The sequence below is a fragment of the Oncorhynchus gorbuscha genome, linkage group LG13, assembly GCF_021184085.1.
Source record: "Oncorhynchus gorbuscha isolate QuinsamMale2020 ecotype Even-year linkage group LG13, OgorEven_v1.0, whole genome shotgun sequence".
Lineage (NCBI taxonomy): Eukaryota > Metazoa > Chordata > Actinopteri > Salmoniformes > Salmonidae > Oncorhynchus > Oncorhynchus gorbuscha.
The window spans coordinates 83,362,417-83,382,932 of record NC_060185.1 but is presented as its reverse complement, the minus strand read 5'-3'; the positions used below and the strand labels follow the sequence as shown (position 1 = coordinate 83,382,932).

The window sequence follows — 20,516 nt, the reverse complement described above, 5'->3', positions numbered from 1 at the left end:
TATTTTCAGAGTATGTGTGAATTTGATAGCCAATTTTATAACAAACAATCTTGAAAACAGGTTGAACACATTCAACACCAATTGCTTTTTATTTTACTGTATTACATTGAAAATATGACTTTAAACTATGGTTAAAATAACCAAGATTTTATCATAACATCAGTCATTAAGTCAAACAACCTTGACACTGTTACTAAAACAATGGAGCAGAAAGTCAACGTTGTGGACATTCTCTTTCTACTTCAGTAAAAGGATAAAACCAAAACCCATAAAATATATACAATTCTATTCTAGTTATTCTTAACAGAAAATCTAATATTCAGTATCAACAGCATGTATTCTTCCAACTTCACTTTACAAAAGCGACATCTGGAATCTTGCCTTCAATCTGAGGGAGACGGGGAGAAAAACAACATTTAGTTGGACAAAGTGAAACTCAGAATATGCATGTATTTAATCAAACTTTTATTAGACAGTTGATTCATGATACTTTACTTTTAATTGTGTGAAGATCTGTGCAGCTTTGTTGAAATCCCACTCATTGTCCTGAAGACACCTGACAGAGAGAACATCACAGTGAATGTTTCTTCACCAAACATCGACCTTTAGAATTTGACCTTTAACATTGACCATCTGTCAAACAAGTACACACATGATGTGTTCGAGCAGTAATAACGCTAACGCAGCCGACTGTAGAGGAAAGTCGACGAGTGACGATGGGGGAGGTGCATTTATGACAGCCGAAAGTCGGACACTGTTGTGGTTTACCTACAGCAAGGCTCCATGCAACATGTTGCCATTTTTTACAAAAGTTTATCTTTATAATGTCAAAATAAACATGTCTCCAACCTTTACATTTTCAAGCCGTGATACAATTGAGACATGGATTGTGTATGTGTGCCATTCAGAGGGTGAAGGGGCAAGACAAAATACTTCAGTGCCTTTGAGGTATGGTAGTAAGTGCCAGGCGTGTGTCAAGAACTACAACACTGCTGGGTTTTTCACTCAACATTTTCCCGTATGTATCAATAAATGGTCCACCACCCAAAGAACATCCAGCCAACTTGATACAACTGTGGGAAGCATTGGAGTCAACATGGGCCAGCACCCGTGGAATGCTTGACACCTTGTAGAGTCCATGCCGCAATGAATTGAGGCTGTTGAGGGTAAAAGGTCGCATCATGCCATTGTTATGAATGTTCTCAAGCCACCCTCTATCGGCGGCGCCATAGTGGTGCCCTAAAGTGGTGATAAGCCCAGTCATTCTGGACGGAGGCTAACTACTGTTGTCCAAATTACACTATAGTGCCTGGAAATACAATGACATTGCTAAAGTTGTGAAATATTTGGTAGGAAACAACTTTGCCAGGATTATAATGTCATCAAATTTACTTTAGACAGATGGCAGTGTTGTCATTAGCTAGCAAAAATCCAGTGGCCTCCCCTCAATCTTAGCTAACGTTATACCACAGATACAACAATGAGACATATTTCACTGGATGTATAAATGTGAAGCATCCACTTGGCGTTTCCACTCACTACCAAATATGGTAGAGGAAGCCCACTGGCGGGCTGTGGGAGAAGATGGAACGAGGTAGATTTTGGCTGACATTCGGCATATTTTGTCATGTATGAAACATTTGACCTCAATACAGTTTTCTGTTCCCCAAAGTTGAATCTGTTATGAACAGAGTGGACTAAAGTTTGTAGACTTGACCCTTTGCAAAACATTTTTTCTTCTCCCAATCGCATTGTTTAGGAGTGCAAAGGCAAATTGTGTTACTGCACAAGCACACTTCAGAGTAAGCGTTCCCTAATGAAAATATGCAGATGATGCTAGAATGCGCCAATAGGATCTCACTAGCTCGTGTTTGGCCCTGCCCCCTCCTTGCTTGTTCTGCTCACTATGGCTCATTTGTTCTCATTGGAAACGACAGACTGTGGTTTATCTTGGATTAGTTCTAAAAATCTTTGGTTATAGTGCATCTAAAGTCAATCTGGTGAAATCAAAATGATGACAAAAGGTTTTCCTACCAATTGTTTGCCTCCTTTCGAATGTCATTGTATTTCCAAGCCACTGAAATGCACTTTTGATAATCTTCATCAGTGCTCATTGATGATGCTCAGTTCAAAACAAACATTCAAAACAATAGTGACAACATGCAACCCATGAATAGGGAGTAGAAAATACAATGGCAGAAGTTAATTGAGGTAGGGGTCAAGTGACTAGGTAACAGGATAGACAAGACAGTAACAGAAGTGTATGTGTGTGTGGCGTCAGTTTGCATGGGTGTGGGCGTATGTAGTGTGTATGTTGGGGTGTCAGTCTATGTATATAAGAGCGTGTGAGCAGAGTCCAGTGTGTGTGCATAGAGTCAGTTCAAGAGAGGGTAAATGCAGGTAGTCCGAGTAGACATTTGATTACCTAATTAGCGGTCTTGTTTTGAAGTTTCATGGCTTGGGGGTAAAAGGTGCTTAGGGTTGTTCACCGCTTGCTGTGTGGTAGCAGAGAGAACAGTCTGTGGCTGGAGTCAGATTTTTTGGGGGCTTTCCTGACACCGCCTGGTATAGAGGTCCTGCAGCAGGGAGCTCGGCCTCAGTGATGTACTGGGCCGTACGCACTACCCACTGTAACTCTGTAGATGCTAAGAGGCTGACTACACCGCAAATCAATTTAGAAATCTATGTTATTCAATTATTGCACCCACACTGCTTGCGCGCACCAACGAGCATCTGCGTTGCCAAGGGCTAAAATAGAAGTCAGTTCTATTTCTGACGCAGATCGCGCTGCAAGTCCTGCCTTGCAGGTACCCACTTGCCAACTCCTCATTGGTTATACCCACGTGGGAGACTGAAAGACAAACAAGGTCAGTGACGGTAATGCACCTAATTTAAGAGAAGAAAAAGCCTAGGAGAGATGACTAGAAACGATTCGGTTGACCATTTTATGTGTGGATTAATTGTCGGAGTAGAGGACCTTGTGCATTTCAGGTGAAACAGCAACTCAATGTTTATATCCCAGGACAAATTAGCTAGCAACAGCAAGCTAGCTAAATAGGACAAATTAACTAGCAAGTGCAAGCTAGCTAGCTAAATTGCCATACATGTTTAATGCTTTTCGACCTGTCCCCAAATTAATATAATTGGTTCAGAGTTTGTTTTGATATTTTAACCTGCGTGTCGTGATCGCGTTTGGTGTGGGGGGACAAAGTACATTTATGCACAATGGTGCACGCGCGCAGCCGGTTTGGGTTCCGTGTAAGCGTTGCCATACCAAGTGGTGATGGAGCCAGTCAAGATGCTCTCAATGTTGCAGCTGTATACCTTTGAGGATCCGAGGGCCCAGGCCAAATCTTTTCAGCCTCCTGAGGGAGAAGAGACATTGTTGTGCCCTCTAAGATGACTGTGTTGGTGTGTTTGGACTAGGGATGCACAAAACAGCGGTGAACATATCGGCTGATATTAGCTACAAATGCCAACATCAGTATCAGCCGATGTCTAGTTTAACGCATAATGTGCAAAACTGATGTCAAAGCTGACGTGCATACTGATATAACAAAGATACATGACGTGATGACGCCACATAAAATTTTGCGCTATATGTGCAACACAGCATTCCTAAACTAGCCCACAATGTCTGCTGTGTGGATCGAGCAGTCAACAAGTCAAGCAGTCATTTGAAAGAGTAACAACATGTAGCGAGACAACTCAAAGGCAAAATCCATTAAAGCCAAGATAATGGAATTCATTGTTCTTGACAATCAACCATTCTCTGTCGTGGTGATGTTGGCTTTCGCCGACTGGTCGAGCACCGGTTAACACTACCAAGTGCACTATTTTTCCGATGTTGCCCTACTGGAGTTACACAGTAATAGCGTCACTGCTATTAGCTTCACGACATACATACTATGGAATGCCGTTTGGGTCTTTGCGTGTCAAAAAAGAAACAGTAGCACTGTCAAATCTGTACAAAAAAGTCAGCAAGCAAGCAAACACCAGCCACGAACGATGTGTTTACAATACCGTGTTGGTAATAAAGCATCATTCGTTCGACTGCAACTTCTGGGGTAGCTAGCTAGCACCAATACAACCAGCCTGAAAACAATCACCAGTAAAAACTGCAGTCATTTTCATTATTCTTCGCAATGATTACGGAATCCTTGTGAGTAAGTATTAGCTAGGCTGCCAATTGTTGTTCGACTATTGAAATTGAACTTCAGTTCATAAATATAAATAGCTACCCAGCTACTTAACCCTGTTGCCCAAAGCTAACGTTATAAGCAGCTGGCAAGTGAGGTTCGACCGGACCGGGTTATGTGTAAGGATTAGGCACAATAGTGGATTTTGCGTATGTCATTGACAGTGACGCAAAAGAATACAAATAGTAGAAATATGCCATACTTTTATTATGAAGGCTAACCGCAAAGTCCACTATTGAGGCTAATCCTTATTGTGGCTAGTTTCACATAGATGAGTCCGACCACCATTAATCAAACAAGAACTGTCTTATAAATCAGGGTTATTTTAGATGATGACACCTGGCTATATAGTTAATTAGCTAACTATATAGCTACTGAAACAGGTGTCGTTTTGCTATGTTTTTGGTGAAGAACATTGCTTGCATCCATGAGCTAGCTAGCTTTTTTTATGACCAGTACTGTAGGTGCGCAAGACAACTTTACCAGCATTATAGCATATGCATCGATGAATCGTTGTGACATATGAAATATGAGTGAGTGTAATCAATGTGTAATAACTACGTAAAAAATGTATGAACACGTTAAATTATTATGTGACGTGCAGTCATATTCATGTCCTGATTGGTCAACAATCTTATTTGACACGTCAATTAGTGTTAAATAGTATATTTTTTGACACACAAAGACCCAAACAGCGTTCTATAGAAATCCTGGTTAAGAATGAAACTGAACAAATTAAAACAAAACAGCACAGCAAGTAAGTGAAAGAAATAGATTTGATTATGTTTTACTGGGAATGGGGACATACGTAAACGCCAACAAAATAACTTTTTGGTCAGTGTGGTGTGTGTGTGTGTAACCTTTATTTAACAAGGCAAGTCAGTTAAGAATTAAGAAGAAATTATTTTTTACAATGACGGCCTAACCCCTTCCAAACCCGGACTATGCTGGGCCAGTTGTGCACCGCCCTATGGGACGTCGAATCAGGGCCGGATGTGATACAGCCTGGATTCGAACCAGGGACTGTAGTACGGCGATGCAGTACCTTAGACCGCTGCGTCCGTGTGTGTTTGAACTATTTAGCGATACTAGAATACTTAAAAGTGCCGCTAAAATGTTTAATATTGGTTATCTGTATCCTTTTTTGGGGCAAGTAGAATATTGGATATCGGTATAGGCCACAAATGTCATATCAATGCATCACTAATTTGGACCATGATAGATCTTTAGTGATGTGGACAGAGGAACTTGAAGCACTCAAACCACTGCACTACAGCCCCGTCACGTGCTCGGCCCTCCGCATCCTGTAGTCTGCGATCAGCTCCTTTGTTTTACTGCCGTTGTGGTCCTGCCACCACACTGCCAGGTCACTGACCTCTTCCCTATAAGCGGTCTCATCATCGTCGCTGATCAGGCCTTAATGATGGTGTTGGAGTCGTGCGTGGGTGAATAGAGTACAGGAGGGGACAAAGCACGCACCCCTGAGGGGCCCCCGTGTTGTGGGTCAGCGTGGCGGATGTGGCATTTACCTACCTCATCCCCATACTGTTTTTATTTATTTACTTTTCTGCTCTTTTGCACACCAATATCTCCACCTGTACATGACCATCTGATCATTTATCACTCCAGTGTTAATCTGCAAAATTGTAATTATTTGCCTACCTCATGCCTTTTGCACACAATGTATATAGACTCCCCTTTTTTTCCCTATTGTGTTATTGACTTGTTAATTGTTTACTCCATGTATAACTCTGTGTTGTCTGCTCACACTGCTATGCTTTATCTTGGCCAGGTCGCAGTTGCAAATGAGAACTTGTACTCAACTAGCCTACCTGGTTAAATAAAGGTGAAATAAAATAATAAATAAAATAAAAATGTGTTGCTACCTCAACACCTTGTGGCGGCCTGTCAGGAAGTCCAGGATCCAGTTGCAGAGGAAGTGTTTAGAACCAGGAACCTTAGCTTAGTGATGAGCATTGAGGGCACTATGGTGTTGAACACTGAGCTGTAGTCAATGAACAGCATTCTCACGAAGGTGTTCCTTTTGTCCAGGTGGGAGAGGGCAGTGTGGAATGTAGTAGAGTTTGTGTTATCTGTGGATCTGTTAGGGCGGTATGCGAGTTGGAGAGGTTCCAGGGGGTCTGGGATGATGGTGTTGATGTGAGCCATGACCAGCCTTTCAAAGTATTTCATGGCTAGATATTTGAGTGCTATGGGGTGATAGTCATTTGACAGGTTACCGTGGCGTTCTTGGGCACAGAGACTATGGTGGACTGCTTGAAACATGAACAGTGCCTTCAAATTATTCATACCCCTTGACTTATTCCACATTTTGTTGTGTTACAGCCTGAATTCAAAATGGATTTAAAAAAATATATATTCTTACCCATATATACACACAAAACCCCATAATGACAGTGAAATTGTTTTTAGAAATTTTTGAAAATGTATTACATTCAAAAATCTAATTTACATAGGTATTCACACCTGAATCAATACTTGTAGAAGAACCTTTGGCAGCGATTACAGCTGCGAGTCTTTTTGGGTAAGTCTCTAAGAGCTTTGCACAACTGGATTGTACAATATTTGCCCATTATTCTTAAAAAATAATCAAGCTCTGTCAAGTTGATTATCGCTAGACAGCCATTTTAAAAAGTCTTGCCCTATTTTAAGACAATTTAAGTCAAAACTAATTAGACAACTCAAGAAGATTCAGTGTCGTCTTAGAAAGCAACTCCAGTGTATATTTGGCCCTGTGTTTTAGGTTATTGTCCTGCTAAAAGGTGAATTTGTCTCCCAGTCTGTTGGAAAACAGGCTGAACCAGGTTTTCCTCTAGGATTTTGCCTTTGCTTATAGCTGTATTCCATTTCTTTTTTATCCTAAAAAACTCCCTAGTCCTTGCCGATGGCATACCTAAACCACGACGCAGCCACCATCATACCTGAAAATATAAAGAGTGATACTCAGTGATGCATTCTGTTGTATTTGCCCCAAACATAACGCTTTGTATTCAGGACAAAAAGTTAATTTCTTTGCCACATTTTTTTGCAGTATTACTTAAGTGCTTTGTTGCAAACAGGATGCATGTTTTGGAATATTTTTTATTCTGTGCAGGCTTCCTTATTTTCACTCTGTCATTTAGGTTAGTATTGTGGAGTAACTACAATGTTGTTGATCCATCCTCAGTTATCATATCACAACCATTAAACTCTATCTGTTTTAAAATCCCCAGTGGCCTCATGGTGAAATCCCTGAGGAGTTTCCTTCCTCTCTGGCAACTGAGTTATGAAGGATGCCTGTATCTTTGTAGTGACTGGGTGTATTGATACGCCATCCAACGCCTAATAATATCTTCACCATGTTAAAAGGGACAGGATGCTTTTTTATTTTTACCCATCTACCAATAGGTGCCCTTCTTTGCGAGACATTGGAAAACCTCTCTGGTCTTTGTGGTTGAAATTGAAAAGTTGAAAATTGAAGTGAATTTCTCAAAAGAAAATGTACAACCCTGTTAGTGAATATTTCTACTTTGCCAAGATAATCCATCCACCTGACAGGTGAGGCATATCAAGCAGCATGATCATTACACAGGTGAACCTTGTGCTGGAGACAATAAAAGGCCACTATGTGCAGTTGTCATCACACAACACAAAGTCTCATGTTTCCGGGAGCATGCAATTGGCATGCTGACTGCAGGAATGTCCACCAGAGCTGTTGCCAGAGAAATAAATGTTAATTTCTCTACCACAAGCCACCTAAAACAAAACAAAATTGAGAGAGAATTTGGCAATATGTCCAACAGGCCTCACAACTGCAGACCACGTGTATGGAATCATGCGGATGAGCGGTTTTCTGATAAACCTTGTGAACAGAGTGGTATAGGTATGGGCAGGCATAAGCTACGAACACAATTGCATTTTATCAATGGCAATTTGCATGCACAGAGATTCCGTAACGAGATCCTCATTGTTATTCATCCGCCGCCTACCCTTCATGTTTCAGCATGATAATGCACGGCCCCACGTCGCAAGGATCTGTACATAATTCCTGGAAGCTGAAAATGGCCCAGTTCTTTCATGGCCTGCATACTCACCAGACATGTCACCCATTGAGCATGTTTGAGATACTCTGGATTGACGTGTAAGACAGTGTGTTCCAGTTCCCACCAATATCCAGCAACTTTACACAGCCATTGAAGCATTCCACAGGCCACAATCAACAGCCTGATCAACTCTGAGAAGGAGATGTGTCGCGCGCTGCATGAGGAAAATGGTGGTTACCCCAGATACTGACTGGTTTTCTGATCCATGAACCTACTGTTTTTAAGGTAACTGTGACCAACAGATGCATATCTGTATTCCCAGGCATGTGAAATCCCTAGTTTAGGGCCTAATGAATTTATTTCAATTGACTGATTTCCTTATATGAACTGTAACTCAGTAGAATCTTTGAAAATGTTGCATGTTACTGCACTGTTGGTTAAAGGCTTGTAAAGTAAGCATTTCACGATAAGGTCTACACTTGCTGTATTTGGCACATATGACAAATAAAGTTGGATTTGATGTTGCATTTATATTTTTGTATAGTATATTTAGGCTTGCCATAAAAGGGGTTGAATACTTATTGACTCAAGGCAGTTCAGCTTTTCATTTAGAATGATTTTTTTAAATGTCCAAAAACATAACTATACTTTAACATTATGGGGTATTGTGTGTAGGCCAGTGACAAAAAGAAACTCTATTTAATCCATTTTAAATTCAGTCTGCAACACAACAAAATGTTGAAAAAGTCAAGTGGTGCGAATACTTTCTGAAGGCACTAGGGACGATGTCGTCGATGCACTTATTAATGAAGCCAGTGACTGATGTGGTAAACTCCTCAATGACATCGGATGAATCACGGAACATATTCTAGTCTATGCTAGCAAAACAGTCCTGTATCTTAGCATCCACTTCATCGGACCACTTCAGAATTGAGCGTGTCACTGATACTTCCTGTTTTTGCTTGTATGAAGGAATCAGGAGGATCATTGGTCAGATTTGCCAAATGGAGGGGGAGGGAGTGCTTTGTATGAGTCTGTGTGTTGAGTAAAGGTGATCTAGATTTAATTTACTCTCCTCCGTAGTTTCATCAGGAGAGCGCCTCAAAATATCACAATTTGTACATAATAACATTTGAATTGTGGAAAAGTTGGTTCCTGTTTCCGTCACGTCTCGGGTATTGTTCGCATGGGTCAAACAAAAACACCCTAATGATTGGTTGACAAATAGTACCTCCCAGTAGCCAGGTGACGGCTGCATGGTGCAATCGATCAGAAGCAACTGCAGCGACTTGAAGGCGACTTTATAAAAAACTGCATGACCTTTGATCACGTTTTTTTATAAAGGTCATGTAGTCGACATGTAGACACAAGTCGGACAATTTTTATCCCCATAATGCAACACACTTTGAAAGGCGGTGACCAATGACTTAACAAAATTGATCCGCTTGAACATGCCCACAAACTTACTTCTGCGACCACTCAAGGTTCATGCCAGACTTGAGGGAGAAGGCGGAGAGCATCTCCTGCTGGGGGGCGGTGAGGGTGGGCACTGGGCTGCTGGAGGGAGTGGGGGCGGTAGCAGCGAATGCATGCTGGATCTCCTCCGTTGTAGCGATGCGCACAAATAGCTCGTCATTCACTATGCATAGACTGGAGAGGGAGAAATGGAAGACAAATAGTTTGAAACTGTCTTTCAATTAACCCCCCCGATTTCTTTAATATAGGACCAGTTTGCCTGTTACATTTTCTTATAACTGATGCCAATATTTATTAATATTCGTTGACCATTGTTTTCGTATATCATATAAGATATAATTTTAGCATTCTTCAGCACAGTCTTATAAGAGATTTTTAAAACCAAGATCAGGTGAATGAGGAACCTCAGAATTACCCAGAAATTCCTGCAGGAACTGCGATGAAGACCCGAGAGAAGGCCCTAACCGCGCCTTGAGATTTACCATCAACTTCTTTGAACATGCCGCTGACCGTAAAGGACAGTAACGTGGTCTAAAAAAGAGAAAATTCAAGGTTTTGACCACCATGAACAGAAGAACTGATGATAGTATTGAGATTGTTACACTAACTATCAATCAGATTGCCTAACCGTGTAAGTGTTGACGTCTACATTGAAGGAGGCAGAGTCATGCTGAGTTTTAGGCAGCTCGTTGAGCAACGCCACCACGTTTAGCCGTGTGTGCTTCAGTAGGCGGAACCGTGTTGCTGTTGGGAGCAGATTCCAGAGGGAAGATGCCACATATTATTACAGAAATACAACAGACAAATCTGTTGATGACATACTTGTTAACTGTCTTAAATATTTGGAAGACTCACATGGATCTTTGAGTCGCTTTATGTTACGGCTGTCTTTATGGTACTCTCTCAAACTACACCTATGATGAAAAATATACAAATAAATATGTAAATCCGAACTCCCACGAGCCAGACATTCAGATGGAGAAATGTGTGTGTGAGACCTGTTTGGGTTTTGACTGGAGGGCAAGCTGAGTGAGAAGGAGGCACCATCATGGTAGGCATCTAGAAGAGGCTGTCTGTTCCCAGAGTCATATACACTGTAGTACCTGTAATAGAAAAGTTATAACACTAATATCTGCCATAGAGGTCATAACACTATAATAGCTGTCAGAGGTCATACACACTGGGTGTTTCTCAATATGCATACTACCGTGCTCCACACACTCATGCATTCGAATGCATTCTCCAACCACGTTCTCTTGAGTATGTTCTTATGGGGACGAGTGTGGTGAATGCATAAAACATTACATTTGAGAAGAACTCGCACTCCCCCTACTGTATTACCTCACGCGTCACCTCCCCAGTCACTGAACAGGATAATGGCAACAAGAGACGAAACAAGATATACACAAAGCAAACGTTTTACTTCAGAATGATCAGCTAGATATGAATCTTAATAATCTAGCTAGCCAGCTAGTTTGTATTTATTTGAATTTATGTATGTAGTTATACATTTAAATATTACAATATATTCATAACAGATTTCACAACATATTAAGTGTGTGCCCTTACACGGAACTCAAACCGTCTGCGTACGTGTGTGCCATCGTGCATAAATGTATTTTGTCCCCCCCACACCAAACGACACGCAAGTTAAAATATCAAAACAAACTCTGAATAATTAATTAATTTGGGGACAGGTCGAAAAGTTGTTATTTCACCTGAAATGCACAAGGTCCTCTACTCCGACAATTAATACACACATAAAACGGTCAAACGAATCGTTTCTAGTCATCTCTCCTCCGCCTTTTCTTCTCGACTTTATATTGTGAATGGCAACTTTCATAAATTAGGTGCATTACCGCCACTGACCTCGTTCGTCTTTCAGTCACCCATGTGAGTATAACCAATGAGGAGATGGCACGTGGGTACCTGCTTCTATAAACCAATGAGGACATGGGAGAGGCAGGACTTGCAGCGCAATCTGCATCACAAATAGAACTGACTTCTATTTTAGCCCTTGGCAACGCAGATGCTCGTTGGCGCATGCGAGCAGTGTGGGTGCAATGATTGAATAATATAGATTTCTAAATGTATTTTGCAATGCTCGCGGTGTAGTCAGCCTGTTAGGCCTCTACTCTACCACCACATATCTATAAGACAACATCCATGTGTACATGTGTGTATAGTGCGTATGTTATCGTGTGTTTGTATGCATGTGTCTAGGTTTGTGTTGCTTCACAGTCCCCGCTGTTCCATAAGGTTTATTTCTGTTTTTATATCAAATTTTACTGCTTGCATGAGTTACTTGATGCGGAATAGAGTTCCATGTAGTTGTGGCTCTATGTAGTACTTTGCGCCTCCCATAGTCTGTTCAGGACTTGGGGACTGTGAAGAGATCTCTGGTGGCATGTCTTGTGGGGTATGCATGAGTTTCCGAGCTGTGTTCCAGTAGTTCAAACAGACAGCTCGGTGCATTCAACATGTCAATACCTCTCACAAATACAAGTAGTGATGAAATCAATCTCTCCTTTACTTTGAGCCAGGAGAGATTGACATGCATATTATTAATGTTAGCTCTCTTTGTATATCCAAGGGCCAGCCGAGCTGCCCTGTTCTGAGCCAATTGCAATTTTCCTGAGTCCCTCTTTGTGGCAACTGACCATACGACTGAACTGTAGTCCAGGTGCGACAAAACTAGGGCCTGCCTTATTGATACTGCTGTTAAGAATGCAGAGCAGCGCTTATTATAGAGAGACTTCTCCCCATCCTAGCTACTGTTGAATCAATATGTTTTAACCATGACAGTTTACAACCCAGGGTTACTCCAAGCAGTTTAGTCTCCTCAACTTGCTCAATTTCCACATTATTCATTACAATATTTATTTCAGGGGTTTAGGGTTTAGTGAATGATTTGTCCCAATTACAATGCTTTTATTTTTTGAAATATTTAGGACTAACTTATTCCTTGCCACCCATTCGGAAACTAACTGCAGCTCTTTGTTAAGTGTTGCTGTCATTTCAGTTGCTGACTTGTAGTGTTGAGTCATCCGCATACATAGACACGCTGGCTTTACTCAAAGCCGGTGGCATGTCGTTAGTCAAGATTGAAAAAAGTAAAAGGGGCCCAGACAGCTGTCCTGGGGAATTCCTCAAACCACCTGGATTTTGTTGGAGAGGCTTCCATTAAAGAACACCCTCTGTGTTCTATTAGACAGAACTCTTTATCCACAATATAGCAGGGGGTGTAAAGCCATAATGTATACGTTTTTCCAGCAACAGACTATGATCGATAATGTCAAAAGCCGCACTGAATTTGAACAAAACAGCCCCCAAATGTATTTTTAGCATTTTCTCTCAGCCAATCAATCATTTGTGTAAGTGCTGTGCTTGCTGAATGTCCTTCCCTATAAGTGTGCTGAAAAATTGCATTGTATCTTTTTTTATTTAACCTTTATTTAACCAGGTAGGCAAGTTGAGAACAAGTTCTCATTTACAATTGCGACCTGATCAAACACAATTTTTTCCAAAAGTTTACTCAGGGTTGGTAACAGGCTGATTGGTAGGCTATTTGAGCCATTAAAGGGGCTTTACTATTTTAGGTAGGGGAATGACTTTTGCTTCCCTCCAGGCCTGAGGACACACACTTCTAGTGGTCTTAAATTGAAGATATGGTAAATAGTAGTGGCAATATTGTCCTCTATTATCCTCAGTAATTTTCCATCCAAGTTGTCAGACCCCGGTTACTTGTCATTGTTGATAGACAACAATGGATTGTTCACTTCTTCCACACTCACTTTAGGGAATTCGTAAATGTCCGACAGATCTCAACTCCATAAATGGAGGAAATTGCCATCGCCTGATCTCGCTGCTTTCTCTTCCTTAACTCCATCTCATCCAGAAGTTCTGTGCGTCCATGAATCCACAGACTACTCAGTAAATATACCACTTTATGGTTAAAGGAATTCCTGCCTCAGTCTCATCCATTCTTCTGTCACCTGACACGTGACCACCTGTTCACCTTCACTGTCAGTCATCCTACCTGTCCAGCTACCCACACAGATTCCAATAATCTTTCACACACCATGGACCAACAAATTCTTCACATCAACATAGGAATCACTACAAAACTTATTGTATGACCTCTTATACACAATATTAGGCACAGCCTTTGGAACTTTGGTTTTCCTAGATATGGCTTCTATATTGTGATCACTATATCCAAGGTATTTGGATACTGCTTTCAAACAAATTTCTGCAGCATAAGTAAAGATATGATCAATACATGTTGATGATTTCATTCCTATACTGTTTTTAACTAGCCTGGTAGGTTGATTGATAACCTGAACCAGGTTACAGGCACAAGTTACAGTTTAAAGCTTTCTCTTGAGTGGGCAGCCTGATGACAGCCAGTCAATATTTAAAGCAATTAGATAAAAAAATGTGTTAAACAGGCAAAAATTATTTAAAACGAATGTTATGCGTGGTAGTGGTACATTTTTCTTGGGTAGCTACCAATTCTGTGTGGCTAGTTGGCTAGCCATATTGACTTACTATGGACTTACCCATTCACTGAACTGTCTTCCAGCCATGACAATGTCAATAAAGACGAAACAACACATACACAAAGCAACCATTTTACTTCTTAACTATCAGCTAGCTATATGTGAATTGTAATAATGTATCTAACTAGATAGTTTAACAAGCAAAAGGACCTCAAACAAATATTATGCAAGATAGATGTCAATTCTTCGTGGCTAGCTAACAGTAGTAGCTAGCCAGTTAGCCCTATTGACTTATTATGGGCTTGAGATCTACGGTACGTAGGCAGGTAAACATGCCGAAATGAAACACCATGTATTTATTAACATATCAAGATCAAATATTGTTGTCAGGCAACATGTACGCCTTCAAGATGTGCCCTCCATGCTTCATTTCACATACTTTGATTTGGACTGCTTTGCTCCGAATTATGCATTTTGACAAGCACCCACTGTGTTACCCGTCTTAAAGGTGACAAATATATCCTTTCTGAAGGAATATTCTTGAATCTTGACAAAAGATATGTGAATAAACTTACTGTTGCAGGAAATGCATGATGAGGACCTTGATTTCTTCTGAACCGAAGTAGCTACCCTGGATTGGTCAAAGAAAAGAGCATCTGTCAGAATCAACCAAGCGAATAAAATGAATCAAGTGCACCTTTTTGTTATTCTGTGAACGAAAACGGACCAGACCTTGCAGGGGGGGGTAGTGGTGGGTGATACCACTTCAAACACTATCGGCGGGGGGAGGTCATGACCATCCTACAGAAAAACAACAGGAAATAAACAAGCAAATCAAATGCAGTCAAAGATGGAGAGGATCAGAGAAGAAAACAGAACATCTTACCAGTTTGAGTAGCCGGGGAAACCTCTCCCTGATAGCACTGGTGGCCATGTTCACAATGAAGAGGGAACAAGAACAGAGAAGTCACATCCCACCTCACACACCCACTCAACGTAATGGAGTCAACAGGGCCACGACATCCACTGGACTGCGGCATCCACCGGACTATGTCAGTGCTCCCATCTACCTACTAAATAACACACACAGCCTAACCCCCACCCAGGCTCAGAGACTGACCTGATGTAGGTGAGCTGGTCCTTGAACTGGTCACACAGTGGGTTACGGTCCAACCACAGCTCAACCAGCTTCAAACCCTTCAACCTATCCAGCTCCTTCTCTGACTTCAACTGGGAGGAAGATGGAGAAAGAAAAAAGAGGATTGAGTGGGAAAAGGTTAAGTGAGTGAGCAGATTTAGGAGCAAATCCTAATTTGTAATCTCCCATTGATATTAATGCATGACGTAGTAATAAACATGTGATGTGAAAGTTAGGATTCGCCCCCAAAATGAATAGACAAGGTTAGAGATTAGGGTTAAGGGTCAGTCTCTTCTCTCACCTCATTGTGGGAGAGGTTGAGGATCTTCAGGTGTGGGGCCTTGCTTATCAGATCTGCCACATCTTCCAGTTTATACAGCTTGTTATTGCTCAAGTTCAGACACACCAGCTGAGATAAAAGAAGAGGACAAGAGAGCTACACATTTTAGCACTACACACTGAAACTGTATGGGTATAGATTGGTATTATTATACTATTACCTCAGGGATGTTTTCCTCAATGATCTTGACCACAGCATCCATAAAGGTCTTTCTGCTCAAGATTGCCCTGATGTTCTGAGACACCAAGTCTGTAACAGAGGTACATACATTTTAGACCAGGACAGAGGAAGATAGAAACAGTGGTTAGTTTGAATCTCCAGGTAGTATGGGGTGCTACCTGGGTCAGTACGGATGTTGTTCAGGTCCAGTGCTCGCTGGGACCCATCAAAACGCTTGGCCATGCATTGCTGACAGAGATATTACAGAAGATATTACATATTCATCTGTAAATATCCATCCTTATTATTATTATTATTATTATATTATTATTTTCCAACTTTCTCCATCGCTGCCCCCTCCCTCCATCTCTCACCTTTAAGTGCTCCATGTCTTCAGGCTTCAGTTGGGTGTTGAGGATGGCGGGAGGAGGACAGGGGTTCATCAGCACTATCACCTAGAGAGGAGGGGGGGGGGTGTAGAGGAAGCATGAACATTATTATAAGTAGTAACTTCAAAGAAATTCTACTGTACAAAAATCTTTACGCAACATGCAACAATTTTAATGAGTGTCAGTTCATAATTAGGCCCAAATCTATGGGCTTCACATGACTGGGCAGGGGCACAGCCATGGGGGGGGTCTGGGAGGGCATAGGCCTACCCACTGGGGAGCCAGGGCCCAGTCAATCAGAATGAGTTTCTTCACAAAAGAGCTTTATTACAGACAAAAATACTCCTCAGCACCCCCCCTCAGACGATCCCGCAGGTGAAGAAGCCGGATGTGGAGGTCCTGGGCTGGCGTGGTTACACGTGGTCTGCAGTTGAGGCCGGTTGGACGTACTCCCTAATTTTCTCAAATTTACGTTGGAGGTGACTTATGGTAGAGAAATTAACATCCAATTATCTGGCAACAGCTCTGGTGGACATTCCTGCAGTTAGCATGCCAATTGCACACTCCTTCAAAACTTGAGACATACAGTATGTAGCATTGTGTCGTGTGACAAAACTGCACATTTTAGAGTGGCCTTTTATTGTCTCCAGCACAAGGTGCACCTGTGTAAAGATCATGCTGTTTAATCAGCTTCTAGATATGCCATACCTGTCAGGTGGATGGATTATCCTGGCAAAGGAGAAATGCTCACTAACAGAGATGTAAACAAATTTGTGCACAACATTTAAGGGAAATAAGCTTTTTGTGTGTGTATGGAACATTTCTGGGATATTTTATTTAAGCTCATGAAACATGGGACCAACACTTGGTCCAACACTTACATGTTACGTTTATATTTTTGTTCAGTGTATATTAACATTCAATCTGCAGCTCTTATCAAATAACATTAAATTGGGAGATCATGGTTTGAGGAATAGAAGGGATACACTACACTTATAGCCAGGAGTATAGCCAACGGTTAGTGAGAAGGCTGCTGTACCTTGTAGCCCTCAGTGTCTGTGATTTGGCGAGAGACTCTGCACAGTGCGTTGGCTGTGCAGGCATCCTCGAGGTAGAACTGGGCTTTATGGCCTTCAATCTGGTACTGAAAGGGATGGATGGATGGGGGGGGGCAAGAGAGAGAGAAACAATACTAATACTTAAATGCACTTGTAAATATCCTCAACATTTACTTCTATATATATATTTTTTTAACCTTTATTTAACTGGGCAAGTCAGTTACAAGTCAGTTAAGAAAAATTCTAGGCCTAGGAACAGTGGGTTAACTGCCTTGTTCAGGGGCAGAACAACATATTTTGACCTTGTCAGCTCGAGGATTCGATCTTGCAACCTTTCGGTTACAAGTCCAACGCTCTAACCACTAGGCAACCTGCCGCCCCGGTTTAATAGACAGGCATACATTTACTTGTATTGGTATCAAAGCATTAGACTCCTCTATCCCAGTGATCAGAAAAACAACATTTAACCCATCAGTCAAGTCCTATGATAATGGCTGGGCTTTCTGCCAGCAACTTACCTGAACAGGTGTGAAGGGTACAGAGCACAGGTTCTGTAAAGCCGTCAGCAGCCATTTCTTGTCATATTTCCTCCCATAGGGAATCTGCCAGAGAGAGCAATTAGTTGACTATAAAATAGTTTACCATAATGAAATAGATACTTGTCATGCTCTTCGTTAAAGATACTCACAATCATCTTGCACCAACTGCTCTTGTCTTTTCCTCCTCCACCTCCTTCTCTTCCTCCTCCACCTTCTCCTCTGTAGCCCCCAGCTCCTCTTCTGTCTCGGTCAAATTGTCCATCACCTCTCCGATTCGGCCACCTGTATGGGTTGCTAAGGGGGTCAGAGTGCACAGTGTTACCTGACAAAGAATAATCTCACAAAACATATGTTTATTTATAGACAGTAACAGAAAATCTTATCGCTGCCATGTAACAGTTGTAGTATGCAATCTCACTCACAATCTGCGGTGAGAGCTGCCATCCTGTGGGCTCCCGCTGTTCATAGTTACATCTACATAGTTATCTTCGAACCGGACCCGAGGTCCCGGTCCAGGGCCCCTGAACCCACCCATTTGGCCCCCTCGAGGCCTCTGCTGCCTGGCCGGACCGTCGTAGTAGATTGGGCCCCTTAAGGGGCCCCGACTCATACGCCCCCCCCGGAACTGAGGGCCCGAGACTCTGTTGTCATGCTCTGGGGGAGGGAGAGAGAGAGAGGATGGATCATCATAAACAACCTCGTACGGGCAATCTTCTGGTATGAATATCTGTTTATGCATATACATTATCATGTTGTAGACACAGTTGTAGATGATTCATCATATAACTGCATATTTAAAAAGGTGACTAAAGTAGCTCCAAATATTTAGTGATAAATGGCACAAATACTTCTGAATCTGCATTTAAAATATTGAGCATACCTCAGTCTGGTCAACTGACCAACGGTCACCAGTGTTGCAAAATTTGTCCCTATATTTAGCAAGTTTTTAGACCCCTACAGATACTTTTATTTGTAAAGGCTAGCAACAAATTCAGCTACTTTTCAGACTGCCTTTGGTGAATTTTGACACACTGATGATTTCTATGGTTTTCATAGCATTTAGCGAATTTTCTGACTTAATTTTAGCACCAAACGAGATTGGTTCAAGTTGTCTGTGCAACAGCAGTCACAGCAATGGTGCACACACAGGCAGAGAAGCTCAAGGGGGGGGGGGGGGGGTGAAGAAATGTCTTGCTGCAGCAAGGCAGGGGGCAAAACATACTCTAATGACAAATCAGGGAGCCAATCGCGATTCTCACTAAAAAATAATTGCCAACACTGTATTGGTAGCCAGGTGTGCTTGGGATTGTTCCTGAATCTGGATGTGGCCTAAAATTCCTGTGTCACAGAAAACGTAAAGACTGTCCTGTCCCCATATGCGCCTCACTTATTTGTTTACACTTCGGCGTTTTACCTCCTGGTAGCTTGCCTTTGCGCTCGACATCTCTCTGGACGACAACTCCCTCCTGATCTAGGCAGAGGAGGAAAACAACTGTTTAGAAGCAGATTTGAAGCTTTGTTCCAGGGTAACTTACCACTGTAGAACCGGCCACCGTCCGCCATACTCCACTGTCAGTGTCAGATACAAAACAGAACCCTGGGTGACAGACAGTACATCACAAGCGCTGCGACTATAGGCTACCTCAAACGAACATAAATCAAAACGAGTGAAAAATAGATATTTAAAAATATAGAACTTTGTTCCAAAACGTGAAGGTAATATGGTTATAAATGGTGTCCTAGTGCATTACTCTATGGAAATCTAGCTACTGTTCTGCACTTTAACAAAGACGTAAACACTGCGGTTTAGAACTACATATTCCATGGTCACTAGCTTCCGGGACGCGCGCAATTGCCAGCAAAGAGCCCACCGCAGTGGTACGGGTGTCATGACTAGAAGGGATCCCGATTTTGTCAAATTAACGTCAAATGTACAACAACAACAAAAAAGCATTTGACCGAACTATAATCATAGCCCTTCTCTTATCTGCAGCGTAAATTATCCTAACCTGCTACGAAACGTCAAATAAGACGTTACTAGTAATTTGACAACAGCGGAATCCCATGACCTGGTACGAGTGGAATCCATTGGAAGGGAGCTGTTTTCAACCTAACAGTTCAGGCAAACGTAATAAACATTTATTTAAATACCCATTACATTGGTTGACTAAACTATTAAACAAAGAAGTTGCCTTAAAAATATTTGCTAGTGAAAGCTAACGTTAGCTAGCTAATTAGCCATACCTTGGTCAAATCGGACACGTGCGACCACAGCCAGGTTGGGGTACCATTTTCGAAAGGTCATCTTGAGTCTCGCAGTTACCGAGTACTGTCACCAAATTATCTGAACAAATGCAATTTATTTTATAGACATGGGTTGCTGGTTTACTTCACTTGTGCAGTTTAAAAGTTCGCTAGCTAACAAATTGGAGAAACGTCAACGTTTCTCTGGTGTTGCCTCATTTTGCAGTGCAAATCTATAATTGACCACATTTAAACAATGCTTGATCAAAACTAAATATTAGTCAAAGTGTTTAGTTTTAGCAATATAAGTTGTGACGATGAAAATAAATGGCGACTACAATATCAAATTTGCGATAGGGACTAAATTGATAGTGGCCTGTCCGCAGACGGACCCTCCTAATAACTTTAAACAATGCCCCCTTGTGAGTG

At 41.7% G+C, this 20,516-nt stretch overlaps 1 protein-coding gene across 5 annotated transcripts; it reads right to left on the bottom strand.

The window, feature by feature from the left end:
• Window positions 1-66: 66 nt before the first annotated feature.
• On the bottom strand, window positions 67-20,501 carry LOC123993595 (nuclear RNA export factor 1-like). 5 transcript variants are annotated; one of them, XM_046295929.1, is made up of 21 exons: window positions 20,088-20,501; window positions 19,258-19,314; window positions 18,266-18,497; window positions 17,993-18,137; window positions 17,823-17,906; window positions 17,286-17,390; window positions 16,232-16,312; window positions 16,037-16,106; window positions 15,859-15,947; window positions 15,660-15,767; window positions 15,341-15,450; window positions 15,107-15,143; window positions 14,953-15,021; window positions 14,796-14,851; window positions 10,574-10,821; window positions 10,347-10,462; window positions 10,134-10,249; window positions 9,710-9,892; window positions 3,325-3,365; window positions 496-556; window positions 67-388 (listed from the first exon to the last, which is right to left on the bottom strand). In XM_046295929.1, the coding sequence occupies exons 1-20, from the start codon at window positions 20,146-20,148 to the stop codon at window positions 498-500; spliced, it is 2,067 nt and encodes a 688-aa protein (XP_046151885.1). In that variant the 5' UTR covers window positions 20,149-20,501; the 3' UTR covers window positions 67-388; window positions 496-497. The 5 variants fall into 5 exon arrangements, with proteins under 5 accessions (XP_046151885.1, XP_046151886.1, XP_046151884.1 ...); XM_046295930.1 differs by lacking the exon at window positions 3,325-3,365 and having other exon boundaries at window positions 10,574-10,632; window positions 10,717-10,821; window positions 20,088-20,499; XM_046295928.1 differs by lacking the exon at window positions 3,325-3,365 and having other exon boundaries at window positions 20,088-20,500.
• Between the last annotated feature and the right edge of the window lie 15 nt (window positions 20,502-20,516).

Excerpts from the sequence above, each read along its gene's own strand:
- LOC123993595 (XM_046295929.1), bottom strand. The coding sequence starts at position 20,148 with ATGACCTTTCGAAAATGGTACCCCAACCTGGCTGTGGTCGCACGTGTC. Across the intron at positions 15,451-15,659 it reads TCAACCTCTCCCACAATGAG|TTGAAGTCAGAGAAGGAGCT; the intron begins GTGAGAGAAGAG and ends TCTTCCTCCCAG. Across the intron at positions 10,250-10,346 it reads TAGACGTCAACACTTACACG|ACCACGTTACTGTCCTTTAC; the intron begins GTTAGGCAATCT and ends TCTCTTTTTTAG.